At 39.3% G+C, this 24,005-nt stretch overlaps 1 protein-coding gene across 2 annotated transcripts in view; it reads right to left on the bottom strand.

Annotated features, from left to right (window-relative positions):
• The window catches only part of TNKS2 (tankyrase 2), a 67,643-nt gene extending 43,707 nt beyond the window's left edge, over nucleotides 1-23,936 (bottom strand). Inside the window, exons 1-6 of one of the 2 annotated variants that reach the window (XM_019445071.2) lie at nucleotides 23,441-23,936; nucleotides 7,717-7,941; nucleotides 5,131-5,226; nucleotides 1,901-1,937; nucleotides 1,658-1,733; nucleotides 1,001-1,095 (exon numbers count right to left, since the gene is read on the bottom strand). In XM_019445071.2, the coding sequence (XP_019300616.1) occupies nucleotides 1,001-1,095; nucleotides 1,658-1,733; nucleotides 1,901-1,937; nucleotides 5,131-5,226; nucleotides 7,717-7,941; nucleotides 23,441-23,639 (728 nt within the window). In that variant the 5' untranslated portion in view covers nucleotides 23,640-23,936. The remainder of the gene's footprint in view (nucleotides 1-1,000; nucleotides 1,096-1,657; nucleotides 1,734-1,900; nucleotides 1,938-5,130; nucleotides 5,227-7,716; nucleotides 7,942-23,440) is intronic. The other variant, XM_019445072.2, reaches the window with a different exon arrangement.
• Nucleotides 23,937-24,005: the final 69 nt, after the last annotated feature.

Genomic DNA, 24,005 nt, shown 5'->3' with positions numbered 1-24,005 from the left:
TGTCTCTCTCTCAAAAATAAATAAACATAAAAAAAAAAAAAAAAGGGAACTCAACGTTTTCTTCCAAGATTTCCCTCCTGGATTTTAGCATGTGTATCACTGGGTCTCAGTCATTCAGCTTCAGAATTTGAAATGTAGTTATCTTTGTATTCCTTTCTCATTCATCATATTCAGTCAACAAATCTTGGCCATACTTACCTTGTAATGTATCTCCTGCACCTATGTCTTCATTTCCATTCCTCTGCAACATTATTATAGATTCTCATCGTGCTTGAACCCCTACAATGATTACTCTAACTGCTCTTTTCCTTCTGGCTCTTTGTCTCCAAACTACTCTACACATTCCTGCCAGAGTGTGTCCCCTAAAACCCCTCTTTTAGAAAAAAATTTCCCCTTACTTAAGATCCTTCAATGGCTCACAGCTCACAGCTTGAATTCTTTAGGCTAGAATACCAAGTCTTCTAAAACTTGCTTCTTACCTACTTCTCCAACCCTAAACTTCATGTCTCCCTCCTGCATAAATCATCTGCTTCAGCCATACTGGTTTAGTCTTTGTTTCTTAAAGATGTTGTAATATATGCTTCAGCATCTCCTCTCACACAGATTCTCTTGCACAAAGATGTTTCCTAAGCTCTCTGCTCTCTTGAACTGAGTCCAGGTCAAGTATCACCTCCTCCTGAAGGATTTTCCAGCCACTACAGCCATCACTGAGAGTTCCCTCCTGGGAACTCCTAAAGTACTATCTCTATTATACCTCACACTCGGTAGAGATCTTATATTGTTAGCTATCTTTCCATTCTCCCTAAATGCAGTGTAAGCCTTATGAGTGGGAGCTTTAAGATTTTATAATTCTCAGATTCCTGAGAGCAATCTGCATATTGTAAAAACTCAATAATGTTTATGCTGTTTAGCAAACAGTAAGATTTTTATAAGATTACAGAGATTATTGCAAGGACAGAAACATCTGAGAAATCCTCACCTGTTTCAAATGCTTACTTACCCTTTGTCTTTAGCATGGACATCGGCTCCGTGTTGCAGTAACAGCTGTACAATTTTTACTCTGTTGTATCCTGCTGCCAAATGCAATGGAGTTGACTGAAATATTAATCAAATTAATGAAATTAAAATAATAGCTAAAAAAATGTGTGAAAAGGTAAAAATCCAAATACCAAAAAACTTGATAAAGGTATTAATTTGGTTTTATAGAATCCAACATATGTACTGAAGGCATAAAAGTTTGTAAGCTCGTTATTAAATAAGAAGCAAACAACTATATATTTATTTTCAATAAAGTATTACTAAATTTAAGAATCCAAACTATTACTTAAAAGAAATATTAGCATTTGCATCAAACGTTTTCTTTTTTTTTAAGTTTATTTCTTTCGAAAGAGAGAGAGAGAAAGAGCGCAGGGTGGGGGGTGCAGATAGAGAGGGAGAGAGAATCCCAAGCAAGCTCTGCACTGTCAGAACAGAGCCTGATGCAGGGTTTGATCTCACAAACCATGAGATCATGAGCTGGGCCACAATCAAGAGTTGAAAGCTTAACTGACTGAGCTCTCCAGGTGCCCCTTCATCAAATGTTTTAATTTTTAGTGACACAAATGCATTTTCATGTTACCAGGAGGATGAACACAAGTTTAGTTGCAAAAGGAAGTACCTTTCTGCCATCACTTGCATGGCAGTTGACATTTAATGGTGTAAGAAGAGCCATCATTTTTTCTTCATTGCCACTCCTAGCACACAAAAAAATGTATTAGTAATTTGTATTCTTTATCAGAGCCTATATGGAGGCATATATGTGACTATTAAAAAATTCATTCTCTTTTAATGTTTGCTTGTTGTTAAAAAAAAATTAATGATGAAGTTATTCATGGTATGTATTTATTACACCAGTACATACCTGGCACTTTCCAAAAGTTCATCTTTCTTATATTCACCTGTGAATTAGGGGAAAAAAGGAGATTAAAGAAAACTGAGTCACAAAAGTAGTAACAGTTTTATGCATAAAGATCCTCATGAACTATATTTAAAGTAGATAAACGAAATTTCCAACAAATGGAAAATGGTTAATTAAGAAAATATTGTACAGTTTAAGAATAATTATAAAGAACATGGAATAATTTTTATAAAAGTAAAAAAAAAAAAATCCAATATTACATAATGAAGCTATATGAAAACAATATTCACCAAAAAATGAAAGCCAAGAAGAAAATAAACCAAACTTTCAAAAGTTTGTTCTACGTGGTAGGTTATTGGTGAGCTTTTCCTTTTCTTTTGTAAAGGAAAGAATTTTCCAAATTTCCTAAAACCAGTTATGTTATTTGTTCAACAGACAAAATGCACCCACAACTTCACTCAAAGGTAAAACAAAACAAAATTCAATATACCAACATTATAGAGATAACAAAAGATAATCTACGGCATTATCAACTGAACATATTGTTAACATTTTTATGGATCCAGAAGATTTTTCAACACTAAAATTATATTTATTATAATGCTACTTAAATATATGCAAATAACAATTGGATCAAATATAAACTCTTTATGCCTATAGCTTTCATATTTACAAACGAATACAAACAAAATTTTAAAATGAATATAACTTAAATTAACCTAATGGATAGTGTTTACTGATTTGCTGAAATAAAATCCAAACTGCTGCCCACAGTGCAAATTATATATTGATCACTAGTGCAAGGCTTCTTTCAGCCCCAAGGTGTTTAAAAAGAAAAAAGCAGGGAATAGCATGGAATAGGGAAGGGGGAAATAAACACTGGATTTATAGTTACAGCAGTTCACTTTTCTAGAACCCCTTTGAGGGACTAGTCTAAATTTTCTCAGTAGTACCAGAAGAAATATCACAAATTCCAAGCACAAGAGCTCATAGCACAAGCTCTCAGGCTCTTGACTATTGGACTGGACATGATTCTAATGGTGATCACACAGTGAAGAAGAATCCAGAAAATAATATGGCAGAGAGCTGCTTAAAAGGAAACAGTCTGATGAAGGAGAAACATTTGAAGTGGATACTACCACTTGAAAAGGCTTGACAGTCTAAGTAAACCTAGAGACTAAGCCTTACACATCCTAAGAGGTTCCAAAGACATGAATATGTTATGCGAGAACAATAATTGACACTCTTCATGGTAATGAAATTGGTATGGCCAGAATCCTCTGTCTAGAAAAGGGAATGGTTAGAGCTCTTAGAGCTTTTTGAAAGGGTTTCATAAAAAAAGAGAGAAAAAGAAAAAGATTAAAATACATTAAAAAAAAATAGTATATTAGGGGTGCCTAGGTGCCTAGTTGGTTAAGTGTCCGACTTTGGCTCAGGTCATGATCTCATGGTTTGTGGGTTTGAGCCTCATGTCAGGCTCAGAGCCTGGAGCCTGCTTGGATTCTATGTCTCTCTCTGCCCCTCCCCGACTCGTGCTCCACCTGTCTCTCTGTCTTTCTCTCTCTAAATAAACATTAAAAAAAAAAAGCTTAAAAAAATAGTATATTAAAAGGGTAAACATGTTATCTTGAAAAATCAGGACATTTATTTTTTTAACTTCTTATAAACTGACAGCCTATACAGAACCTTGTAAAACCATATATATCACAAAAAAATTTTAGCAGAACAACTGCAATGCCTGGAAAAGTAGCATTTTTAGGCAGCTTTAGCTTGGAAACAGAGATTCTCTGATTTCAAAATGAGATGTTTCCTTATTCACTGGCTAATAAAAATTTCTGAGATTTCACTTATTTTAAGCTATTCTTTTTTTTTTTTTTTTTTTTTTTAAGCTTTTAATTACCTGATACTCCTCACAACAAGTGTACTCCTTAATCCTCATCACCTATTTAACCTGTCCCCCCACCAACCTCCCCTCTGGTAACCATCAGCTTGTTCTCTATAGTTAAGCGTCTGTTTCTTGGTTTCTTGCTCTTTTTGTCCCCTTTGCCACCCCCCCCCTTTTTGTTTAAGTTCCTCATATGAGTCAAATCATATGATATTTGTTTTTCTCTGACTTATTCTGCTTAGCATTATACTCTCTAGCTCCATCTATGTTGTTGTCAATGGCAAGATTTCATTCTGTTTTATGGCTCAGTAATATTGCATTGTGTGTGTTTATGTATCTATGTATGTATGTTATACATGTGTGTGTGTGCGCACACCACATTTTCTTTATCCGTTTACCTATTGATGGACATTTGGCCTGCTTCTGTATCTTGCCTATTGTAAATAATCCTGCTATAAACATCGAGGTGCACCTATCCCTTTGAATTAGTGTTTTTGTATTCTTTGGGTAAATACCCAGTAGTGTGATTACTGCATTGTAGGGTAGTTCTATTTTTAACTTTTTGAGTTAAATCTCCATACTGTTTTCCACAGTGGCAACACCAGTTTGCATTCCCACAAACGGTGCACGAGGGTTCCTTCTTCTCTACATCCTCACCAATACCTGCTGCTTCTTGTGTTGTTGATTTTAGCCATTCTGTAAGGTGTGAGGTGGTACCTCATTGTAGTTTTGATTTGCATTTCCCTGACAATCAGTAATGCTGAGCATCATTTCATGTGTCTGTTGGTCATCAGGTATGTCTTCTTTGAAGAAATGTCTGTTCGTGTCTTCTGCTCATGTTTTAATTGGATTATTTGTTTTTTTGGGTGTTGAATTTTGTGAGTTCTTCATATATTTTGGATACTAACCCTTTATCAGATATGTCATTTGCAAATATCTGCTCCTGTTCCCTAGGGTGCCTTTTAGTTTTATTGATTGTTTCCTTCTCTGTGCAGAAGCTTTTTATTTTGATGTTGTTCCAATTGTTTATTTTTGCTTGGAAAAATCAGGGACATTTAAAAATCCTGAATACGTGATAGTAACACACAACTATCTAACACCCCTGACCCAAAATAAGGCAGAAATCACATATTTAAAGACCAATTTAAAAAGAAAAAAGAAAAGCTTTACTTTTCTTACACAAAAATCAAATATCAACTGTCCAGATGTAGAAAAGAGTTAACAATTGAACTGACAGCATTTTGAAAATCTAGTTGACATCATTAACCGCAGGAAGCAGACTGTCTACCTAGCGAGCTCAATTCTTTATATTCTTCCTGGAATACCCAAAGAGAGGACATCGGCTTACCAGTCAGCACTGCTTTGGCAGACGGGTCTGCTAAATCCAACGCTGTCCTTCCATCTGTATTTCGGATGGTTGGCTCAGCTCCGTGCTGTAAGAGCACTGCAATACAGAAACACTACCTTTCAAAATGGTAACCATGACAATATTCTTTTAGTAAATCATTTTCTCAAAAACTCTGGTCCAGAAGTCTTAGAGTTATTTAAAGACCTTTCATATCCTGACAGTATGGTAAATGTTATATTTTAAAGATAAGAATATAGAAAATATTGCATTATTTAATGTATAAGACACCTTAAATAAATGTCCCCTAAGATTAATGTCAGGTTTCCTTTGCTCTGTGACTGAAGACAGATCAGAGTATATAAAGAAATAAAAGACTAGTTTACTTAAAAGCTTGTTTTCTCATTCCAAAGGAACACTGCCTATGTTACAAAGAATGTCCTACCATAACAAAAATAGAAGTTCCAAAGCTATGAAAGCCCGGGAACAGGGATCTGTGGAATTAAAAAAGGAGGAAAAAAAAAAAAAAAATCACACAGGTAAATTCTTTGAAAAAGAAAAGAAAAATACTCTGTAGGGTTAACAAACCCCAAATCAAAACTGCTATGTTACATCCTAGAGCACATGAAAAGAACAGATTTGAGCTATATTCTCTACTGTTACTTGTTATATAAAGATATTCTAGGGGTGCCTGGGTGGCTCAGTTGGTTCAGCTGATGCTTGATTTCGTGAGATCCAGCCCTGCATTGGGTTCTGTGCTGTCTCTGGAAAGAAATACATACATAAACATGGAAGAAAATTTTTTAAAAAATATTCTAGCATACTCTTTAAGTAAGTGCTGGTGAAAGACAGGCAAATACATGCAGAGCAGGAAGCCTACCTCCTGTTCTTTGACAGGGTTATCATATTCATTCCACTCTACCACTACCTGTAATAGTGCTGTCCGATAGAAATAAAACGGGAGCACGTATGTAATTTAAAATTTACTAGTAGCCACATTAAAAACAGGATAAGTTATTTTCAATATTTTATTTAATCCAATATACCCAAAATACCATCATCTCAACATTTATATTTATATTGTGATCAATATAAAATTGAGATTTTTGCATTCCTTTCTTTCATGGTTTTTGAAATATGGTATGTAAAAAGTATATCTCCATTCAGACTAGCTGCATCACACGTGCTCAGTTACCATACTGGACAGTGCAGATCTATAACCGTATTTGGAAAATGCTGCATTATTAAAGCTGATGATTTATATGTCTATGACTCAGGAACTAGAAAAGGGCTGTGAGCAGAGGGCAGCAGCAATTTCAGATAACACACAGGAAAGGAGAACAGGGCAGAGGCTACTAGGTAAAGTGTTTTGTATCTTGATTATAAATGACCTAACTTGAGCTAGGCTGGGACTGGTATAAATAGTTATAAATAGCGATATGGGTTTTGGGGTGAGGAGAGAGCGACTTTTTTTTTTTTTTTAAATGTTTATTTATTTTTGAGATAGCGCAAGCGGGGGAGGGGCAGAGACAGCAGGAGACAGAATCCAAAGTAAGCTGCAGGCTCGGAGCTGTCTGCACACAGAGCCAGCCCAATGTGGGGCTGGAACTCACAAACAGTGAGATCATGACCTAAGCTGGAGTCGGATGCTTAACCGACTGAGACACCCAGGTGCCCCAAGAGAGCAACTTTTAAATCCAGCATAGAGCACCTGGACTTTTCCTAGTGCACCGAACTGGTTTTCTAGCTGTCTCAAGGATTTCAGCTGTCCTTGTTTTGAATCAAGAAATAGAGCTAAGGTAAGCAGAGTCTGAAACCCTTGACTGTTAGGCTCAGAAAAGTCAATACCAGGGTTAATGAAAACTCTCAAATAATCTTTTCAATTATAATTTTCTGCCAGTGACCAACCAACCTATCAGGCCAATCCTGTATCATTTGTTAACTGATCATTTGTCCTTCAAATGCTTCTTTACTTATCCTGCCATTTCTATTCTACAATCCTCCTTGATGCCCTCATTTCTCATCGGGATTATTTTACAGCTTCCAAGCTAGTCTGTCTGATACCATCCATTCAACCCAGCACTGTACCAGATTGTTCTTTCAAAAATATACTACTCTTACCAGACTGTCTCCTCCAAAGTCTTCAATGATTTCACACTACCTACATAACAGTATCAAGCTCCTTAATCTGCAATTCAAAGCTTTTTACAAAGAAGTCTACCTACCTTTTCAATCTTTCTCCCACAACTTCCTGGAAAGACTCCAGGAAGGAGAAACTTGACTCCAACCCAGTCATGGTACTCAGTATCCTCTAACACTCTCTGTTCACTTCTATCATGACTTTACTTGCTTCTTCATGTGTCTTATCTAAATTTCTACAGAATGGGAATTTTGTGCTCTCTTCTTTAAAGAACTTAAGCTCAATAACATACAAAAACAGACACTCAGTAAATAATGGTTAGATTAAATCGCAAAGTATTCTCTAGTATTTAAATAAAGTCTGGCAGAATTTGATCACATTAACAAATGAATTTAACTTAGATTCAGAATAGTTACTTCAAGAATATTCTGGAAAGTAAACAGACTTACCAATGCAAACATCAATCTTTCCTTTAATTGCAGCTTCATGGAGGGGAGTATAATTCCAATTATCACGAGCATTTGGGTCCGCACCATGTCGCAAAAGGAGACCGACTACTTCAGCATGACCAAAAGAACATGCATTATGAAGAGGAATAAGCCCTCCATCATCACGTGCTTGGACATTTGCACCATTCTGAAGCAAATATTCAACCACATCTTTACGCCCAAAACCTAAAAGAAAACAAATTATCCACATTTAAGTTTGCCAAAGAAAATACATCAATTAGTATCAATAAATACTAGCCACGCTAAAATGTCTTTGGATGAAGAATAACAAAAGATACAACAATTAAAAAAATAATTGATGAAAAGAGGGTCTGAAATATATCACTTACTAATAAGAAAGCAGAGGGACTCTCCAATGCTTTAGGTAGTATAGCTGACTCTTGAACAACATCGGTTTAAATTGCATGGGTCCACTTATAAGCAGATTTTTTTACAGTACTATAAATGTATTTTATTTTCTCTTTGTTATTACTCTAAGAATACAGTATATAATACATATGACATATGAAATATTATTACTTGACTGTTTATGTTATCAGTAAGGTTGCTGTGGGCAACAGTAGGCTATTAGTAGTTAAGTTTTTGGGGAGTTAAAAGTTATATCTGGATTTCTGACTGCACAGAGATCAACACCCCAACCCCCACGTTGCTCAAGGGTCAAGTGTACTAACTAACTTCAGAGAAAGGTTATGAAGTAAGTGACTGAAAGCCCAGAGTTCAAATGTTTCCCACTCTCTAATGGCATTTCTAATTGCAAATATGGAGTTCTGCATATTTAGCGTGCATACATTTTCAGATATTCAAAGTATATAACTCTTGCTAGAATCTCTTTCCCACATCTATCTCAAAAAAAATGGTTCCACTAAATTAGGGACTATGAGATAGCAACACAAAAAATATCTGCTTACAGTTAGTCTATGCAATGAAAATAGAAGCGATCTTGGGCAACAGTGTGACATCAGGTGTCTTCAAAGGAGCCCCTACGTTGTCACGTGCACAACACAAGCAACCTCTTTCTAGGTAGGAGACCTCCTTCAGAAAACCATGTTCCACAGGTCTGCTGTAACTGGCCCCATATCAAACAAGAGAAAAAAGTCTGACAACTCATTTATACTGGTTTACAGAATCAGTACTAATGAATTTCAATCTCTTAACCATTCTCACATAACAACGCTAAAAACCTTTTTTACAGCTAAAACAAAATGAAATGGGAAGAATTTCAGGCATATGTTAAAGCAGATGGGGAGGTTATACCTGAGTGCTAGGAGAGACAGAAGCCCCTTCTCACTCATCTAAAGTTTTACCCCAATATTCTTTTTTGCTAAAAAAAATTTTTTAAATTATTTTTGGGGAAGTGCAAGTAGGAGAGGGGCAGAGAGAGGGGGACAGAGGATCCAGAGCAGGCTCAACGCTGAAAGGCTGACAGCAATAAGGCCAACACGGGGCTTGAACTAATGAACCACAAGATCATGACCTGAGCTGAAGATGCTCAACTGACTGAGCCACCCAGATGACCCTTACCCGAATATTCTCAAAACCACCAACCCTGAATACAGTTTTTCTAAAACCAGAGTGGGAGCTGAATGAGAAAGCAGCAGTAGTGGGGTGCCTGGGTGTCTCAGTCGGTTAAGTGTCCAACTCCTGATTTCAGCTCAGGTCATGGTTTTAGGGTTTGAGGAGTTCGAGCCCTGTATGGGCTGAGGTGACAGTGTGGATCCTGCTTGAGATTCTCCTTATTTCTCTGCCTCTCCCCTGCTTGCACTCTCTCTCAAAATAAATAAACTTAAAAAAAAAAAAAAAAGCAGCAGTAGAATCTTTTTAAGGTGTATGCCTGGGGCTGGCCTAGTTGCAGCCGATGTAAGAATTAGATGGTTGGAAAGATTAACTGGATTCTTTGTTTTAATATTGCTAGGCTCCATGTCACAAAGATAAGTATCTTCCTATCTCTGATTCTCCCTATTCTCAAAGAGCTCACAATTTAAGATGTGGAAAAACAAAAAAAGGCAATCATTTCAATACAACTGCCATAACAGAGGTATACCAAAAATGTTACTAAAGTCCAAAGAAAGGAACACCTAAATTGGGGGAAAAGCAGAGAATAGGAAGGACTACCCAAGGAGATTCCAGTGAAATCTGAATTGAAGACTTACAGAAAAATCAAGGGATTTTTCTTCAAGGGATCATGAAGAAAATGAGGAGAGGAGAGGTGGGTGGGAAGGATCTGAGCAAGGGTAGAACACTGCAGTCCAAGCAGAAGAGACAAAATGTACACAGACACGGAAGCATGAAAAAGCAAATCATTCACGATAAGACAGAGAATGCCAATTAGGCAGATAACCAGATGAGGAAAAATCTTTTATGTCATGCTAAGGTGGCATCTGGACTTTGTCTTATGGAATACTGTTTTTAAAACTGTTTTCAGGCAGGTTTTAGTGGAATCTTTTGCCTTTAAAAAAAAAAATTGAGACACAACTCACAAATAATGTATTAGTTTCAAGTGTACAACATAGTAATCCAGCATTTTTATATACTGTCAAATGAACAGCACGTTAAGTCTAGTTAACATCCATCAGCACACATAATTACAAATTTCCTTTTCTTATGATGAGAACTTTTAAGATCTACTCTCTTAGCAACTTTCAAATATACAGTGATTAAAATAGTCAGCATACTGTACATTACATCCCCAGGACTTATTTATTATGTAACTGGAAGCTTTTATCTTTGGACCACCTTCACTGATTCACCCACCCCTTCACCTCCCACTTCTGACAACTACCAATCTGTTCTAGGAGGGGTTTTTTTTGGGGGGGGGGGGTGTGGGGGGGTAAGCTTTCATACATAAGTGAGATCACACAGTATTTCTTTCTTTTACTTACATAATGCCCTCAAGGTCAATCCATGTTACAAATGGCAAGATTTCATTCTTATGGGTGAATAATATTCCATTAAATATACATATACCACATTTCCTTCATCCATCAATTGACACTTAGGTTGCTTCAGGTCTTGACTATTGTAAATAATGCCGCAATGAACAGGGAGGAGAGGAGGGTGCATGTATCTCTGTGAGCTTACAATTCCTAATGAAATCTTATAAAATTCATGATCACTGCAAAAATACCCAACACCTGGTACATAACTGGCACTCACAGAGTTGCAAATTAACTGAATTCAATTTAATAATACAATTCAGGTTGAATCCTCCTTGAAAAGCCCTCACAAAGACCCAAAGGAAATTACTCCTATATTACCAAGCCTCCTCTTAGAAACAGCATAAATATACTGCTACAACATAAAAGTGCTTACTGAAGGACAAATACCTACTAGTATTTAAAAACAGCAAAAAGAGTTTCGCATCCTCCTTTAAAAACTCTAGTAATATCCCAGAAATCAACTCCTATCATTACCTAATTTATCTGCTGGAAGTACCATAATTTAACTACAAATCTTCCTCAACTTACAATGGGGTTATATCCTGATAAACCCATTTAGTTGAAAATACTGTATGTCCAAAATGCACTAAATACACCTAACCCACTGAACATCAATCACAACTTAGCCTAGCCCACCTTAAACATGCTTAGAATACTTACGTATTAGCTTAAAGTTGGGCAAAATCTAACAGAAAGCCTATTTTATAATAAAGTGTTGGGTATCTCATATAATTTACTGAACACTATACTGAAAGTGAGTAACAGAATGGTTTTAAGTGTATCGGTTGTTTACCCTTGTCATTACAGGATCACAGGCTGACTGGGAGCTGCAGCTCAATGCCTCTGCCCAGAATCACCAACATGTATTGCACGGTGCCAGCCCAGCACAAGATCAAAATTCAAAATTCGAACTATGGATTCTACTGACATACCGCTTTTGCACCATTGTAAAATAGTACAATCGTAAGTCAAGCCATCAACAGCTGGAGACCTGTAGGTCCTTTCTCGGGGATAAATTGGTTCTAATTTTTTCTACTGTACACAGGAGTAACTAAAGAGACAAGAAAGCACCTGGTAACTTCTTTACTCTGGGGAAAGAGGAGAAGAAAGGGGTGGCCGTCAGATCTTTGAGAAACAGGTTTCATGGGATAAGATCATTTGGATTTGGAAATGCTTAGTTTGAGGTGCCTGTGGAATGAATGCCAAGTAGAAAGCTCCGCAAATCTTGAACTCAGGAAACTGGTATGAGCTGGAGCTGTGACCGTCAAAATTGCATCTGAAGCTGGTTTTCTGTTGTGTTGAAGTGTACTTTCTATCAAAGATCAATCCCTTTTCATCTTGTACTTTAGTCCCTTCTCAAAGTCTTTGTTCTCTCCCCACTCCCAACAATACCTCCCTCTCTACTAGATCATTCCTGACAGTATGTAAACATGTTCTGTATCTTCCATTTTATACAAAATATTCTCCCTAAATTCAAATTTCCGTTTTTCTGCTCCACTTCATAATCAAATCTCTAGAGGCTGCCATCAATTCTTTCTCTTATTCACTCCTCTTCCAAATCCAATCTGGCTTCTGCTGCTTCTTTACAACTGCTTTCATCAAGGTTACTTAAAATCTCCATGTTACCAAATCCAAGGGATATATGTCTGTTTTCATTTGACTAGACCTCTCAACAACATTTGGCAACTGACTACTCCCTTCCTTCCTGAAATAGTGTCTCCAAAACTTCCATTTCATCACACACTACTGGTTTTCCTCCTGTCTCATCCATTCATTCAACAAATGATTAGGGAATATCTACTATATGAGAGACATTTTTTTTGGTGCCTGGGACATGCTAGTGAATGAGAGACCAAATCCCTGCCTGTGAGGAACTTCTATTCTGTGGAGGTGGGAGAGATGAGCAATAAATGCAAAAAATAATTATGTTAGAAGGTAATGAGAACAAAAGCAGAATAAGAAGTGATCAGGGTGTGTGTAAGGAGATGGGTTGTAAAGTTGAACAAGGAGGTCATCATAGGCAGTGTTGTTCTTGGTTTATTTCTTTAAAAATTTTTTCTTAACATTTATTTTTGAGAGAGAGAGAGAGAGAGAGAGAGAGAGAGAGAGCGCGCGTGCATGAGTAAGCAAGTGGGAGAGGGGCACACAGAGGGGGACAGAGCATCTGAAGCAGACTCTAAGCTTGGAGCTGTCAGCACAGAGCTGAATGCAGGGTTTGAACTCCTGAACTGTGAGATCATAACCTGTACTGAAGTCAGACCCTTAACCAACTGAGCCACCCAGGCGCCCCTTTGCTGTTCTAATTAAAATCCAAGTTAGTTAACATATAGTGCAATGATGATTTCAGGAATAAAATTTAGTGATGCATCACTTACATAGAACACCTAGTGCTCATTCCAACAAGTGCCCTCCTTTTACTTAAAAAAATTTTTAATGTTTATTTTTGAAAGAGAGAGAGAGAGAGAGCACGAGAGAGAGCACGAGAGAGAGAGCGCGCACGCATGAGCACACAGGGGAGGGGCAGAGAGAGAGGGAGACACAGAATCTGAAGCAGGCTCCAACCTATCAGCATACAGCTGGACACGGGGCTCAAACTCACAAACAGTGAGATCATAACCTGAGCCAAAGTCAGACACTTAACCAAATGAGTGATCCAGGTGCCAACAACTGCCCTCCTTAATGCCCATCACCCATTTAGCCCATCCCTCCACCCAACACCCCTCCGCCAACTCTCAGTTTGTTCTATGGTTTGTCTCCCTGTTTTTATCTTGTTTTGCTTTCCTTTCCCTATGTTCATCTGTTTTACTTCTTAAATTCCACGAGTGAAATCATTTGTCTCTGACTTATTTTGCTTAGCATAATACACTCTAGTTTCACCCACATTGTTACAAATGGCAAGATTTCATTCTTTTTGATCGCTGAGTAATATTTCACACACTACATCTTCTTTATCCATTCGTCAGTTGATGGACTTTTAGGCTCTTTTCATAATTGGGCTGTTATCAAAAGCGCTGCTATAACCATAGGTATTGCTGTGATGGTAACATTTGATCAAAGACTTGAAAGAACAGCCAACAGTAAGGCCAGAGTGACTGGAGCTGAGTGAGAAAGCTGTAGCGAAGTAGGAGATGAGGTCAGAATTAATGAGGGCCAGAAAGACAGGCTTGAGGACCACTCTAAGAATCTGGTGGCAATTGTGAGAGTAATTAGGGCATATTCTGGGTACTCTGAAGGTAGAAGCAGTATAGTTTCTTCATGGATTGGATGTGGGGTGAGGGTAGGGGTAAAAAGGTGAGAGAGAGAGAGGAGTCGTGGATGATGTTAAGGTTTTTGAACTGAGAAACAGAGGGGTGGAGCTGGCATCAACTCAGATGAGGAAGGCTACAGACAAAACAGGTCTCTGGCAGAAGAGGAGTTCAAGTCTTGGACAGTCCTATCTAGCTGAGGCCTTCTTGCTTCCTCCACCCAATTTCTAAATGTCAGCATTCCTCAAGATTCAGTTTTCTATCCTCTTTTCCCTTCCTAGGTGATCTCATCTACTCCTACAGCATTAAGTACCAACTACATACATAACCTCCAAATTTAAATCTCCAGTGTAGCTAGACTTTTCACTTGAATTACAGACAATTTACTGGACATATCTCTACCTGGATATTCTAAAGGCATCTTAAACTCAACATGTTCCGGAACTTCTCTTCATTTCCAATCACCCTGCCCTGACCCAATCACTATTGTCTCCAGCCTGTATTATTACAACAGTCTAATTGGGCCCCTCACTCTACTTCTGTCCCAAGGGACCTTTTGAAAACAATCATCATCGGAGCACCTGGGTGGTTCAGTTGGTTGACTTCAGCTCAGGTCATGATCTCATGGTTTGTGGTTTCGAGCCCTGCACCGGGCTCTGGGCTGACAGCTCAGAGCCTAGAGCCTGGAGCCTGGAGCCTGGAGCCTGGAGCCTGGAGCCTGGAGCCTGGAGCCTGGAGCCTGGAGCCCGGTTCAGGTTCTGTCTGTCTTTCTCCCTCTCCCTCTGTGCCCCTTCCCCACTTGTGCTCTCTCTCTCTCCCAAAAATAAACTTAAAAAACAAAATAAAATCATCATTAGTAAGTTACTTAAATTTACCTAAATTATTTAAATATGTACCAATATTACATTATCATTATATCATCAGTGATACTTTAGAATAGTTCACTGGCTAAATGTACTACATTTAAATTCTTGATTACTTCTGTTCCTGAAATATAATAAAAGTTTGAGTAATTGGGGAAAAAAAAAAAGCTCACTGGCTTCCCACTGATGCTCACAGAATAAAATTTAATCACTGTGCTGTGTCCTGCAAGGCCTGTTGCATGAAAACTGGCTCTTACCTACTTCTCTTAAGTACATTTCACACCACTCTATGCTTTCTGAGCTATGATCCAGCTTTTTTTCTGTTTCAAGTGTGCCAACATTACTTCAGGGACTTGGTACATGCTGCCCTTCTGCTTGGACTGCTCCTCCCTTGTTCTCTGCATTTCTCACTACGCACGGTAGCCGTCACTCACTATTCATCCCTCCTAGTGTCTATTCTGTTCAAATATCACCACCTTAAGGAGGCCATCCCTGACCATCCTATCTAAAGGAGTCCATTCTACCCACCAGTGTTACTTTCTATCTTAACATTCTTTATTTGGTCTCCCCCTTTTCTCTAGTAGAACGCAACCTGCGGAGAAATGGAGATTTTTTTTTTTTTCTTGGTTGTTCATGGCAATAACCTCTGACACTTACTAAAATCTGGATTTACCATTTACTCATCTTCTGGACTCTTAAGTTCCATAAAAGGCAGGAGCCATGTCTTTTAGTTTATTATTACTTTCCCAGTGTCCTTCACACTGTGTGGCACACAGCAATTTGTTGATATTTGCTGAATTACTATGAGAAAAGGAGCCTAAGAAGTAAAATTAAGAATAGATGGCACTGCAGAACCCAAGAGGGAAAATTTTAAGGAGGAAAAGGCCAAATATCTTGCCACTATGTTCTGACTTTCATCTTCCTTATCTCTGCCTGAGCGTTGTTGATCTTACTGTCCTCTCCAAGTAAGCCATCCACAGTTGCCCCAATTAATAGTTCTGCTTTCCCAGCCATTCAGCACCCACCTGGAGGAAATGCTTTTATAAAAGAATTCTTTTTTTTTTAAACTTTATTTAATTTTTTTTTTTTAATGTTTATTCATTTTAGAGACAGAGAGAGACAGAGCATGAATGGGGGAAGGTCAGAGAGAGAGGGAGACACAGAATCCGAAACAGGCTCCAGGCTCCGAGCTGTCAGCACAGAGCTCGATGCGGGGCTCGAACTCACGGACCGCGAGATCACGACCTGAGCCGAAGTTGGTCGCCCAACCGACTGAGCCACCCAGGCGCCCCTTTTATAAAAGAATTCTTAAACTGGAGAGTAAGAGAAAAGGAATCAGAACAAAGAAAAATTAGTCAAAGTATCTCTTCTTAGGGAACGCTACTTGATGTGCCCACTTTTAGAAGGAGGATCACTATTTCTTCAATGGTAATCAGCACATCTGAAGTAATCAAAATGGTAATTCACAGGCTAACTTCTCAAAAAAGAAACAGCTTTAGTTGAACATGTAATTATTACAAGATATTGTGTCAATTATGAAGGTATCTATCCCAAAGGACTGGTGATCTAGCTGAAGTCAAGTAGTAGCCTTCTATTAAAATATCATTTGGGAATTGAAGAAGGTTGCTTAAAACCAGTTAAAGAGACTCAATACTGACATGTATGACTAAATACTAAAACTGAAGTTTTAGCTGGGGAAGAAACAGGGGTGGAATGGGTCAAGTTATTATACCTACACAGTTACCAACAGTCCAAGACACAGATGACTGTTCAGTAACTTTGTATTAACGTGATTCTCTAGCCATTAGGATGACTAAAACCTGTCAGGAGGCTGACAGCAGATATAGGCACTTTTTACAAGTCACATTGTAATGACTATACTATGTGAGTAGAGATCATGTTGCTATCCTAAAAGAGTAGATGAGGACTCTCAGCTTTTGAATGCCTGAAGCCACTTCCTTGGTTTGGGGGGGGGGGGGATTAGAGGGGGGTCAGTAGGTAGCTATTTCAAATTCTAAACATTTTATTGTTGGGAGTTTGGCAAAACCTTTAGATTTAAGATGCTTCCCGAACTCTGAGGGCTAATCCTTGATGAAATCTTCATTCATATGGTCTCAAAAACAGTTCAAAGTCTTCTGTTAAGTACTCAGTTCTTTAAAAACAAACAAATAAACAAAAAAAGCATTTCAGGATATATAGGATATATTTTGATAATGCTCTCACTGGCCAGGTAAAACCTGAGAAGGTATATCCTTAGAGTTAGTGCCAATCTCTAAATCCCAAGGATCTCATTGGCAGTCATGGCTGCTCAGGATACACTGGATACAATGCAGTCTATTTGATAATTATGGGACGGCACTCATCTTCAAACACTACTCTACATTCGAGAACACTGATGAAATCAGGGGCGCCTGGGTGGCTGAATTGGTTAAGCGTCCAATTCTTGATTTTGGCTCAGGTCATGATCTCACGGTTCATGAGTTCCAACCTTGTGTCAGGCTCTGTGCTGGATTGGGATTCTCTCCCTACTCCCTCCCTCTCAAAACAAATAAACATTAAAAAAAGAAAGAAAGAAAGAAAGAAAGAAAGAAAGAAAGAAAGAAAGAAAGAAAGAAAGAAAGAAAATACTGATGAAATCATACTTGAGCTTGAATTCACTAAAAAGCACTGACAGTGAAACAAAGCAGACTTATTTGTAAAGTGAATTTACTGATCAATAAACTGTGTCACTTAATGGTAGGTATTGTATCCTGTTCATTTCTGTTCACTGGCCAAAGCCAGTATCTGGCATAAAACAGGACTTAATAAACATCTGTTTAGTGCAATGTTTAATATTTTGTCGGAACAGTAAGCAAATGACCCTCACAGAGAGTATGGAGTTGATGATTTGTGGCTATTAAGAAATCTATTCAGTTTCTTTCTTGCCAAATTTCACCACTATCTAGGTGCTATCAGTCTCGGAACTATTGCCAACTCTTGTCAGAGCAGTATTCTTAATACTACTGTATTGTTAACAGTATCTTATTTTGCTCCCATACTAAAATATGCTTTCAGTGAATGGCTTCCAAAGTTTTTGGAATGGTTTTCCACAGTATTGTGGAAGTCACAACAGAAATCAATTTGGATGCTTAGGAATATTCACCAAAAGCCACCACCTCTCCTTCCTTTTACAGTCCGAAGGTGGGATGGGCCATCGATATAACCAGTCCAATACAAAATGATAATGCTGTCCCTGTGTCCTGCTAGTCTAAAGGTAGGCTGGTCTCTTGTAGGACTTTGCCAGAAGGAAAAGCTCAGAAACAGAAAATGTCAACAAGGCCATGAAACTGAGAAGGCTCTTGTGGTCTGAGAGTTGGGAATGTATAATCAAGCGGCCTTCAGCTTTGACTTATATAGCCAGGACTCTTACCAAATTTTTCTGAGGAATATCATTTTAAACCTCTCATTTACTATTAACTTTACTAACATCCGGAAACATATTTTCCACATATATTTTAGAATGAAGAATACAGGGAAAAACGCTTTGCCTAGCTCAACTTAGGACAGATATACTACCTCTCTGGTCAGACTAGGAGAAACTTGGAAAAGAATGCCATAGCCTTTGGGTTGATCAAATCCTGATAATCTGAATGGGGAAGTACTGAAACAAGTACTCCAAACTATTGTTTATTGAAGTCAATCTCTAAGTCTAGCAAGATCTGAAGAAAGAAGTACAGCTCAAGTCTTGAGAATATACTGGGAGATCTGGTAAGTCAAGAAAGGATTCTAAAGTGGTTTTTTTTGTTTGTTTTATTGGGGGGGGGGGAGAGGGAGAGAGAGAGAGAGAATGAATATCTTAAGCTGGACTTGATTCCACAACTCTGGGATCATGACCTGAGCCAAAAATCAAAGTTGGATGTTTAACTGACTGAGCCAACCAGGTGCCCCAAAGATTCTAAATTCTTTTTAAAAAATGTTTATTTATTAATTTCAAAGAGAATCCCAAACAGGCTCCACACTGCCATCAAGGAACTTGATGTGGGGCTTGATTGCATGAACTGTGAGATCGTGACTTGAGCCAAAATCAAGAGTTGCACACAACCAACTGAGCCACCCAGGGGTTCCCTGAATTCTTATATAGACTGGTCTTTATTTCAGATTCGGGTTTTTTACTGATATAGGATTTAATCATCTCCCACAGCAAAAACCAATGCTGGAAACAATCTATAATTCTAGTCCTAGAGGCGCCTGGGTGGCTCAGTCGGTTTGAGCATCCGACTTTAGCTCAGGTCATGATCTCACAGTTCATGAGTTCGAGCCCCACATTAGGCCCTGCTCAGAGCCTGGAGCCTGCTTCAGATTCTGTGTCTCCCTCTCTCTCTGCCCCTCCCCTGCTCACACTCACTCTCTCTCTGTCTCTCAAAAATAAAAAACTTAAAAAAAATTCTAGTCCTAGGTAAGGAATATGGGTATATCTTGTGTATCTCCCATAATTATGGTATTGGCCTACAGCCAAGAATAGGAAATGCTATTGAAATGTTTTTGGAGGTCTTCAACAGCACCGTTTTGGGAAAGGATATGAATGGCAATCACAAAAGCTATTATATCTTTGGTAGCTGAGCTGTTAAAACCTTCAATTGGGGGTAAACATTCCACTTTCTTATACCAATCCAGATTCTGACCTGTTGGTCCAGTTGCCCACCTGTATGCAGGAATCCTTCCCACATTTCTGAAAGATGCCAATCCAACCACTGTTTGGACACTTGCAGCCAATTCCACAGTTAAACAGATTGTTAAAGTCAGTCTGACTCCTTGTAACCTTTCACCTACTGGCCCCGGTTTTGATTGCCCAAGCCACTTAAGTCATATCCAATATCCATTTCACTCTTCTACTTGTCTTCTACATATGTGAAGACAGTAACATTCTGTCTAACACTGTCTAACCTTAGTCTTCTTTCATCCCTAAAGTAACTCTAGTTTTTGTATCTGTTGCTTTTATAATAATTTCCAGATGCTCTAATTCTACTACCCTCCTCTGAATAAAAAACCAAACTGAACCAAAAAAATAAAACAAACAACCCTTTGCAATTCACTCCATTGAATATAAGAACTGAAACTGAGTCTGACTAGTCCAATGTAGATGGCTGAGTAGCACACAACTGCAGAACAAGTGACACCTTGTTTAGCTAGAACTCCACAATGCAAGCTCTTTTCAACTTGTCATTCTCCAATAACATACAACTATGTACCTCATCTCTTCCCACCATTTCTATACCTGAATTCTTTAAACCTAATAAATGATTTTACATATTTCTCTACTGAATGATACCTCTCCGCACACCCCAAAGACCGAAGTCATGGAATTCTATCCCCACCCCCAACCCCATCCTAAGATTCTACAGCACGCTATGTACTTCTTTGGCTGTGACAGACAACAACATGGCTTTTTCCTAAAGTTTCTGTCCCTCTTCTTCATCTTTCAGAAATAAATTCAGAGAACCAATCTCCTTTACTGAAAACTGCTGTTTTCTAGGGGATTACACTGTCAAGAATTTCAGGTGTTATTGCTTTTAGCAAAATTAGAGCTGCAGTCTCCCTACCATCAACTTGCCGCTACAAGTTTTGTGATGCATTACAAAAAAATCATTCATATCCTGTGTGTGTGGTGGGGGACTGAAGAGGAAACAATTTTTCTCATAAGAAATGGCTTCTTAAAGAGTATTTATCTAGAGGAAATGCAATCTAGTTTAATAATAAAAAGCACCTAATAGGAAAAAAGTTCCTATTTATGTTATTTTTCATTAACAGAAGAACTTAACTTCTTTGGGGTTAGCAATTTATTCTTTATAGCTAAATATTTTAGACCCTTAACCGACTGAGCCATACCAAATTTTTCTAAACTGTTCTTCTATCATGATTCATTTCCTTGGTCTGCAGAGATCTCTCATTCCTATTCCCTGGACATCAAAACAGAAAGACAAAAACATGTCCCCTTCCCCCTTTAATTGGCTTAAAAGTATATATATATATTTTTTTCTGCGTTCCTGGATAGTTCAGTTGATTAAGCTACACATAATTCCAGCTCATGATCTCAGCTCAGGTCCTGATCTTAGGGTTGTGAGTTCAAGCCCCTCATTGGGCTCTGTGTTGGGCACGAAGCCTACTGAAAACAAAACAAAACAAAACATTTTTCCCCTTTGTACCTTACTCTATAATGTACAAACACAAGAAACTACTTGGTCAGGCAGTTACATAGTCCCCACACCTACAATGAGCTTCCAACGGCGTGTTTACATGCATATCAACATGACTGACAGCTATCTACAAGAGATTATTAAATGTATTTTCCATATGTAAGAGTAAATGCAGCTAAATGCATTTATTTAAAAATTAAAACAGGTTCTGGGGTGTCTGGGCAGCTCAATTAAGTGTCCAACTCTTTTTTTTTTCAACGTTTTTTATTTATTTTTGGGACAGAGAGAGACAGAGCATGAACGGGGGAGGGGCAGAGAGAGAGGGAGACACAGAATCGGAAACAGGCTCCAGGCTCCGAGCCATCAGCCCAGAGCCTGACGCGGGGCTCGAACTCACGGACCGCGAGATCGTGACCTGGCTGAAGTCGGACGCTTAACCGACTGCGCCACCCAGGCGCCCCAAGTGTCCAACTCTTAATGTTCGGCACAGGTCACAGTCTCATGGTTGATGGGATCTAGCACGAAGCCTGCTTGAGATTCTCTCTGTCCCTACCCTGTTTACGCTCTTTCTCTCTCTCTCTCTCAAAATAAATATAAACTTAAAAACAAAAAACATATTTTCTCATTAATAACTCAGATTGAATTTACAAAACTAATTTTTAAATAAGTTTCTCATATGCCTGGGTTTAAATGCAGGGCTTTTATTTTTAATGCTCTGATTTAATGTACACCATTCACAATTTTTATTTTATTATTCTCCCTTTGTACCTTAAATTCTTAGTCATATGACCTGTACCAGATAATTTGGGTAAATAGTGAGATAGATTGGTTCCTAAAACAAGTTTTTTTACTTCAGTCTGAGTCACATGAAATCTATGTAAAAAAGTACTTCGAAATGTTGGGACAGAACCGAGGGTGGGATTGTGGGGGAGGAACAAGGTCAATAAGAAAAGCTAATCCCATAATCTCTAAATACTACTATTTTCAGACATGAACTCATTAATACACCAGATTCTTGAAAGGTAGCAACTAAGATCTTGCTTGGTTATTTTTATCCCACAGATCAAGTGAACAGAATCTAAGTAACACTACCCTTTGGATTACTTATCAGTTGGTTATGAGTTTGCCAAATCAGTTGCTTAAATGTTGACTACATGGCCAAATGAGACAACCCAAATTAGCTGAGAAAAGACTAAAATTTTAGGCAAAATGGCAAACAGGTGAGATCTGACTTCAGTGGCTTTCCCCCTTTCCTTTCTGCTGCCCAAAGGCTGTTTCTAGTTCTCCCACCATACCTTCCTCTTAAAAAGGCTCCCCAATAGGAACCCAACAAAGTTGTACCTGATATAGAAAGCATTACCTCTTAGTAGTATTTAGATTTTAAAACAGGGCAAGTTAAAGCAAACAAATCAAGTAAAAGCAATTATCTGTGAACAAGGAAATTTTTCTTACACTCTTTCTCGCTCATCATGCCTACTCTAAAAGAAGGGAATGCTTTAAAACTCATCCTTCTGCTTTTTTCAAAATTGTTTTAAACAACCATGTAATACAAAATAAAAAAAAAAAAACAAGATTATCCTAAGTATGAGAACCCACTCCCATTTTCAATCATGCATGGCTCACTTGAGGATATATAACCTCTCCTCGAAGTGAAAAGTTTAAATGCTTTATGGAAATAAACTGAGTGTCTCATTTCTAGTTCTTTTAAATTCTTCAATTAAACCTAGTACACTTATAAAGCCAACCTAGTAAATAATTAAGTAAAAGTAATTCAAACAATCTAAACTCAGAATGAGGCGAGGTTAGTCCCAACTTCAGTTCTAGATGCAAGTTCAAGTTCCTGTACCATCTTTTCCCTCATCCTACCACTGTCCACCCCAACTTTTGAGTGTTAATGTAGCAGCCACTACCCACCCGCACCCAGCCCAAGTCAGATCTCAGGTTTCCCAAACTTGACTATTTCCAGTTCTAGCCTCTCCAGAAACTTGCTAATGATTGACGACCCTGATAAACCCATTAACACTAACGTGTCAACGGCTAATTAAGCTACTCCTCCTGAATTACATCGTCACATTTTACAAAGGAAGAGCTGTAGTGGAACTTGCAAGAACGACAGATTTTGGAAGATCACTGGCCTTTCAAATCACAAAGTCTACTAGGTCCCCTACTCTTTCTTGTGTCTGGAAGTCTTTGAGAGTAGCAAGACCGGAAGTTGGTACAGGTATTGTTGATACAAAACAAAGCAAAAAAAAAAAAAAAAAATTCCAGGGAGTGGGACACGCTCGCCCCCTAGCCCCAAGTCCTCGCCTCGGTCCCCAATCGGCGAGAGCGAGACGACCAGCACCCGAGTCCTACGAGGAAAAGCAGAGGACCACCGTGCCTGCTTTCAGGCCTGAGAGCCCGGGTGCGCAGGTGGGGCGAGGCGAGGAGGCACTGGTCCCGGTTACCTGCGGCGAAGTGGAGCGGGGTGGATTTCCTGCCCGCCGTGTCGCGGCTGTTCACCTTCTCGGGGGTCACTAGCCTCTTGACTCGCTCCACGTCCCCGTTGCGGCACGCCTCGAACAGCTCGCGGGCAGCCGGCTCCACAGCCTCGGCCGCCGCGCCCGCGCAGGCCGCGCCCCCGCCGGCGCAGCGGCGGCCCGACATGATCCTGGCCGCCGCCGCCGCCGCCAGCAGCAGCGCCAGCAACGGCAGCAGGAGCCCCGGCCCTGCGAGCAAGAGGGCGAGGCCCCCCGGAGGAGACGCGCTCAGGGCCCGGGCCGCTGGGCTCCCTACTGTCACCGGGGTCGGCGCAGTCCCATGGCCACGCTGCCGCGCGCCCCTCGCTTGGCCCCGCGACCCCCGGGTGCCCCGCGGCGGCGGCAGAGGCAGCACGAACCCGCCGTTCGAGCCCCGAAGCGACGCGGCGGCGGAAGCTGGCAAGGCCCCTCCTGCCAGCTCCGCTGAGCCCTGGGAGGGCACGTGACGTGGTGCCGCGCTTGCGCAGTGGTCCGCGACCGGCCCGGCAGGTTT

The sequence above is a fragment of the Panthera pardus genome, unplaced genomic scaffold (genome assembly GCF_024362965.1).
Source record: "Panthera pardus isolate Hobbes unplaced genomic scaffold, ASM2436296v1 HiC_scaffold_22, whole genome shotgun sequence".
Lineage (NCBI taxonomy): Eukaryota > Metazoa > Chordata > Mammalia > Carnivora > Felidae > Panthera > Panthera pardus.
Note: the sequence above shows the minus strand (reverse complement) of the source record. Positions and strands in the feature narration are given on the sequence as shown.